General features: G+C 55.5%; 2 protein-coding genes across 6 annotated transcripts in view; one reads left to right on the forward strand and one right to left on the reverse strand.

The window, feature by feature from the left end:
• EPHA4 (EPH receptor A4) overlaps window positions 1-2,503 on the reverse strand; it is a 153,036-nt gene extending 150,533 nt beyond the window's left edge. For 3 of the 5 annotated variants that reach the window (XM_019838727.2, XM_019838728.2, XR_006583561.1), the window contains exon 1: window positions 2,350-2,503. In XM_019838727.2, coding sequence (XP_019694286.1) covers window positions 2,350-2,440 — 91 coding nt within the window. In that variant the 5' untranslated portion in view covers window positions 2,441-2,503. The remainder of the gene's footprint in view (window positions 1-2,349) is intronic. The other 2 variants (XR_002161779.3, XR_002161778.2) reach the window with 1 other exon arrangement.
• Window positions 2,504-3,061: 558 nt separating this feature from the next.
• On the forward strand, window positions 3,062-5,621 carry LOC109502886. Its single transcript, XM_019838729.3, has 2 exons — window positions 3,062-3,860; window positions 5,082-5,621. Exons 1-2 carry the CDS (start codon window positions 3,062-3,064, stop codon window positions 5,099-5,101), a joined length of 819 nt encoding a protein of 272 aa, XP_019694288.2. The 3' UTR covers window positions 5,102-5,621.
• The last annotated feature ends 1,085 nt before the right edge of the window (window positions 5,622-6,706 follow it).

Genomic DNA, 6,706 nt, shown 5'->3' on the forward strand with positions numbered 1-6,706 from the left:
AAGAGGGTGGGGGATGCGGGGGTGGGAAGGCCACAGAGCTGCTACACCCCACCCAGGCTGGAACTGTCCTAGGCACCGAGGACACTGAAAAGGACACAATGGATTCTTAACCTCTCCACATTCCCTTTCCCACCGAGATCTGCAGGCCTGGGGGTCGAAAGGCCCATCTCAAAGGAACCCCCGGGTTATTAATTTGATCAGTGAGGCTGGCTCTTTAGGCTGGGGGAGGGGTGGGAATAGGGAGCCCGCAACCTTGCTCCTGGGCACTCCGATTCACCATCTCACCGCCAGGCCCCTGAATTCTGCCCACCTTCCCTCGTTTCATCCCCAAGTCGAAGGGCTTCAAATCAGCGCTTTCTCCCGGTTTTTCCGAGGAGCTAGAATTCCTAGGGTCTCTTAATTATTTTAAAATGTAGAGCCCTACCCTGGGTCGCTCCCGCCCGGAGTTGCGCCCCCCCCCCCTCCTCATTCCCTCTTCTGGGTCCCTAGAGAAAAGCCCGCTACATCCATTTGGATTTATGTAAGGTGGATTAGGGACACAAAGGGAACAATAAGACCCAATTTACAAAAAAAGGGAGGGAGTAGAAAGGGAGGGTAAAAGGGAGAAAAGGAAACGTGATGGGAATAAAAAGCAACAAAATGAATTAATTTTTAAGGGGGAGGAGCGGCCGGAGGGGGGAGGGGAGATACCACCCCCCTTCGTTCTACATCAGTCTACAGCTCCATCAACACCGTTTTTGTCTAGCGCTCCCAAGTTTTGCCTCCAAAAGAAAAAACAAGAAAAGGGTAAAGAAAAAGAAAAAAAAGAGGAAAGAAAAAGAAAAAAAAAATCTCTGTTACGTCTGGTGCCAGAGAGGTCTTGAGGGACGTCCTAACAAGTGTGCGAAGTAGTCAAGAGAAAGCGAGATCCCTGCTTCCCCTAAAAGGAATGACCCTGGGGATCGAGGGGCCTCAGCGACCACGATGGCACCAGAAGCCAGTAAGGAAGAAGGGAGGAGATCGAGAGGGTGGGAGGGCGCCCCTTTCCTCCAAACAGTGTCTGCCGGCAGGTGTGCGAATCTCTCCGAATCTCGCCTCCGTCTGGCGAGCTCCTGGGTACCGGATGCCCAGCCAAGGCTAAGTTGGTTTTTGGCTCCCTCCTTCGGAACAGGAAAAATGATAGATTGCGCAGGGACGCGTGGACGGATTCTGGAGAGATGGACGGATGAATAGATGGATGGATGGATGGATGGATGGATGGATGGATAGATGGCTGGGGGAGGCAGCGGGGGGCGGGGGTGTGTGTGCAAGAGTCGACGAGACGGGTGCAAGGCTAGACGCACGCTGACTTGAACACAAGCAGCACCGAACACAGGCGCACACAATCAGGACACTCACGCATAGGCACACACAATCGTCCGCGTCCACGCGGGCACCCGCGCACCCACACACACACATTTGTGCGCGCGCGCATACACACACACACACACACACACACACACACACACGCATTCAATTCGCCTTTCTCTGAGATTATCAGAAACTAAATGATCAACCTCCACCTCTCCTACACGGATACAATCTTTCCAGCACGTCCGAAGAGACGCGCGGAAAATACACCCAGACGGGTCCGGTCGGTCTCGCACATTCCATCCAAACTAACCCAGTGTATAGTTCTGGGGGCAAAACCCGAAAACTAGTACGTTCAACTTGCCAGCGGGCTCCCGGGGTCTGCGGGGTTATCTGAAGAGCATGGGCGCCCTTAGGCCAGCGATCGCGCACCCGGTGCGCGCGGCCCAGCGGGGAGAAAGGTGTCTGACGCCGGGCGCTACAGAAATCAGGTCACTGGCGACCTGCGAGCGGCGCCACGACCGCTGTGCAGCTGAGGCCCCGCAGCCGGGTCCTGGGAAGCCCAGGGCTCGGGAAACTTTGCAGAAACCTGAGCTCCAAGGCTTTCGCAAGAACCCTGGAGCACCAAGCACTCACTTGGTTCCAGGCTTGCGTCCCCCCCCTTGACCGGGGCTGGGTTGGTCCATTTTTTTTTTTTTTTTTTTTAATCCTGGCGTTAGCTCCCGTGTATCCCCTGGGGCGCCTGGAGCTCGCCTCGCTGGCGGATGCTGATAAACTTTGTCCTTTCGCTACAAACTTGGGTAGCTCCGCCGAATGCACGGTCACCTCCCGGGGCAGGCTGCCCGGCAGCTTCCCCCCTCCTCCTCGCGGATCCCCTCGTCCTGGTCCCCTTCTCCGAAGTGGGGGTGCGCCACTCACGCCAGGATCCCCTCACACCCTCCGGCCTCGCGCTCCCGGGGATCATTCGCCCGCAGATCCACCTCTCTGCCCGGGACCGCAGAAGGACCGCCTCGCTCTTACCTTCATTCGCGGGGTACACCCTGGAACCGGTGACAGCGTCGCAAATCCCAAAGAGAAACGAAAAGAGGACGAAATAGAAAATCCCAGCCATGGTTCGCCGGTGCCAACGCTGCTCCTGCCGCTTCTATCCCAGTGGAATAAATGCTTAAGTTAGGAGTGCAGCAGGCTGAAGACATTGCCAAGGGGGTGGGCCCAGCCCGTGACGTTCACCCGCCAGTCCGGGGCCCGCGGCCAATAGTGGCGCAGACGGGGCGGCCCGGCCCCGCCCCACTGAGCAGAGCCCGCCCCGAGGCCCCGCCCCCTCCGGGCTCCGCGGGGCGCGCTGTCTCCCGGGGCCTCGGGGGCCCAGCTCTGCCAGGTTCGCGCCCCCGCCGGAGGGAGACGGCCTGGTCCCTGGACGTCGCCTCAGGGGTCCAGCCCCTGAGCAGTGGAAGGAGCTTCGAAGACTGAATCGACTGGGGGTGGGGGGCGCGGTTGGGGGGGATCCGATGAAGATTGGCAACCCCCTCTCTCCCCGCCACGGGCGGTTTGAGATGGAGGAAAAGGTTCTTTTACTGCAATAAAATAAGTATAAAGTTGACCCTGCCGCTTTGCTGTCGCTTTTTTCTGAGGGTCGGAGCGTTCGCGTCTCGAGCGCCCGGGCTGGCGCACCGCCCCTGGCACCCTCTGCTACCCTGCCCCGTTTGTGTCTTTACGGCGCGTCTCCAGATGAATGCTCTTTGGGGGAGTTCTGTGGCGTGATTATCTCTCTCTTCCCTGGTTCCCCAGCTGCCTGGACAGCAGAGACCCGATCGGTCCCCAACGTCCAGGGCAGCTCCCGGCGGGAGGCAAGGCTCAGTCACCGTCTCCAGAGACGGAACCAGTGACTTCTGAGCAACGGAGAAGAGCCCTCTGGTTGCACCTGGCGTTCACGCAGCGGGTCTCGCCCCGGCCGGGACAGGACTTCCCATCGCCGCAGGACGCCCGGAGAGGGCCTGGCCTGAGCTGCAGGGAACCGACTGCGTGTTACCCGGGGGGTCGTCCCTGGGACCAGGCCTGGTCAGTCCGGAGCGCCGGGGCACAAGCGAAGGGCTTCAAGCGGGAGCGGGGGTGCCTGCTGCTGCCCAGACCACGCAGGTGGGGACGCGGAGGCTGCCTGGCGCGGCCGCTGCAGCTCTGCGCTCCGACGGCTGCCGGCCGCTGCTCCGCACCGCTCTCCGCGCCCGGGGGCCGGTGGAGGGCTGCAGAGGCGGCGCAAATCCTCGCAGCTGCCCCTGCCCCGGCCCGCGAGTGTCACTGTCGACCTTTGGGGGAACGCAGGCCCCACTTGGGCCTCGGTCTGTTCCCAGATGTCCCGGCTGCGGGCGCAACCATCCGAGCGCCGCCCGGCGACTGTAACGCAGCGGGCGGCCCCGGGACGGGCCCCCCGAAGCGACTCGGTGCGTTCCTCCGGACCTTTAAAGGGACCCCGGTTCCCGTTGAAGCCTCCTTCTTCCCTCCCCCAGGCCGCGCCTCCTCTGTCAACCTCCAGGGTAGGACCGGGATTTTCTCCGGAGCCTGGGTCCCAGCGGGTGGGCGACCGCGGGGAGGTGGCAGCGCCTTTCCCCGCGCAGGCAGCGGCTCATCATGAGGCAACCGCGCCACCTGCCGGCCAGGCGCGGGAGTGCGCGGCCCCCGCGGAAAGGCGAGCGGACAAAGACCCGCAACCTGCAACCCGCGGGGTGGAGGTGTGTCCGCGGGGTGTCTTTTCAACCGCCCGCCCACGTCCGGCGCACCCAGACCGCTCCTGCGGTGTGGTGGCCGGCCGGGGTGCCTAGGACCCAGGGGCCGTGCTTCTGGCCAGCTGGGTTACGGAAAATGGAATCAGAACGCGTTTCAAGGAGAAACTCATAACCAACACCCCCAAGGTTGCTGGAGTCGCTTCTGTCCCTGAAAAACATAAAAAGGAATCCTAGATCAAACAAGGGGGGGGGGGTAGGGCGGTGTGGAGGAACGAGGGGGTCCCGGCTGCGGTTTCGGGTCGTCGGCCACCGCAGCGCATCGTGTCTCCTCCGTGGCTGGAGAGCTGCACCCTTGCAAACTCCGCAGGGGGCTGATGAGATGGGCAAGTTTTATTTGAGCTCTCGGGGCGAGGCCGTGGGCCGCAGCTGCGCGGGTGGGTGGCCTAGAGGGACAGCTTGCGCGGGGCCCCAGGTATTTTGGCTTCTCGGTGAAAGACCCGCAATGTCACAGTCTGAGGACGTGGATGTCAGTTATTGTAGCTACTGTTTTCACGCAAGTAAGGGGGGGGGGGAATGCAGACGGGAGGATGTACCCTTATGTGTATGTATCAATTATTTAAACAACTACACGGAGTCCCTTTAAGGGATTCACTTCTAGATGCTTTGTTGTGTTTCCCTGGGTTTTATAGAAAAAGAAAGGTGAATTTGGTCCCGGCCATTTGGCACAGCCACTGGAAAGAGGAAAGAGCGATTAACGTTTTGAAACAATAGTTGCCGGTTGCCTCTCCGCAAGAGTTTAAGTTTTAGTTAGTTTTCGTTTTACGTGCACCTGTGGTTGGAATGGAAAATGGACTGCCTGCCTTCCTAAAAACAGTAACATTTCTAGAACACGCACCGTTTTTCGCCTCCTGGGATACGTGCACTGAATTTTGAACATGGTCTTTCCAGCCCCGACTGCCTGAAAGCGAGGCTCCGTTTGCTGGGGTACATTCAGTGACTCCCCCTTTTTTTCTTCTCATTTTCCTTTTTCAGAACCCAAAGCGACCCAGTAACCTGGAAGACCAAGAGGCGGGAAATGCTATCTTGGAAAACTGAACTGTACCTTCCTCTGTAAAGAATTTCTGGCATGAATATCAGAAATGAACCGCGAAAGTGTCTGTTCACTGCCTCTACTTAGAGGAAAAGGTCTCTAACCTAAGAGGCATGATTCCTGCCCCCAAATCGGGCAAAAGTGGAATAAAAGATCATGGTCCAGTCTGTCGTCAGCCTGGAACCACTTTACTGGAAGACACAAGAATTTTCAACAAATCAATAATCCACTGGGGTCAGGAGCATACAATAGAATACCATAATCTCAAAAAGTACCTAAAACCACCATCTTTTAAAATAAATTCGCTAGGCTTTAGAATAAAACAAGCCTCCTAAATGCTGTAAGAATTCAAGAGTACTGGGATGTCTGGGTGGCTCAGTCAATTCGGCATCTGACTCTTGATTTTGGCCCAGGTCGTGATCCCAGGGTGGGGGGGATTAAGCCTCGCATGGGGCTCAGTGCTGAGTATGGAACCTGTTTAAGATTCTCTCTCTCTCTCTCTCCCCCTCTGCCCCTCTTCCCCACTCATGCTGTCTCTAAAATTAAAAAAAAAATCTAAAAAATAAAAAAGAATTCGAGAGTATTTTGAACCCATTACAAGACATGTCAAAAGGTATGTGGTTATAAGCGTAATGAATATAGTGATCCAGTATTTCAAAAATTTGGATACATTTTTTCCCCTCCTGTACAGTGCCTATACCACAAAGACTTGAGCTACTTTTTAATTTGCAAAGACCTTTTAAAAAAGTGCCAAGTATCCCAGAGTTTCCACCTCTAAGTGGAGGGGCCGATTTCACCAAAGTGGTAACAAAAGGACCTTTGACCTCTGGACAAGTAAGCAATGACAAAAATACATAAACGCTAGAGAGAGGATAACACCAAGAAGACGAATCCACTCGGCCTTTTACTGAACACTGCCAGATTTCTTTAAAGCTAGTTTTGTTGGACCTCCTTGGATATCACTTTTTTTTAATGTTTATTTTTGAGAGAGGGAGGGAGAGAGAGAGAGAGAAAGAGAGAGGAAGCGCACAAGGGGGATGGGGCAAAGAGAGAGGGAGAGAGAAAATCCCAAGCAGGCTCTGAGCTGTCAGCGTAGAGCCCGACACGGGGCTTAGCTCATGATCCCTGAGATCATGATCGGAGCTGAAATCCGGAGTTGATGCTTAACTGAGTGAGCCACCCAGTGGCCCCTGGCCATCAGTCTTTTTATTAAGGGACCCCCCACCAGTACTGCAATGACTCCCTGTCATTTCCAGAAGCAGGGTTTTCAAGACAGACCTCTAGCTGATCTGTTAGTAGCTGTGTGTCTTTGGGTAAGGCATTTAGCCTCTCTGAGATATGGTTTTCTCATGTGTGAATTGCATTTAGGTTATGTGATTCTTCTAAAAATGGAGTGAATTTTGTAGGGTACCTGGTGTGGTATCTGACATGCGGTCGACAGTTATTATTACTCTCAAATAATATTTTACTAATAACTTTTTCATAGTTAATAACTTAATATTAATCATGTTATATCATCAATTTAATGTTAATAATTTAATGTTATTAAGTGGGCAATCGTTTATTC

The sequence above is a fragment of the Felis catus genome, chromosome C1 (genome assembly GCF_018350175.1).
Source record: "Felis catus isolate Fca126 chromosome C1, F.catus_Fca126_mat1.0, whole genome shotgun sequence".
Taxonomy (NCBI): Eukaryota; Metazoa; Chordata; class Mammalia; order Carnivora; family Felidae; genus Felis; species Felis catus.

Excerpts from the sequence above, each read along its gene's own strand:
- LOC109502886 (XM_019838729.3), top strand. The coding sequence starts at position 3,062 with ATGCTCTTTGGGGGAGTTCTGTGGCGTGATTATCTCTCTCTTCCCTGG. Across the intron at positions 3,861-5,081 it reads CTCCTCTGTCAACCTCCAGG|AACCCAAAGCGACCCAGTAA; the intron begins GTAGGACCGGGA and ends TTCCTTTTTCAG.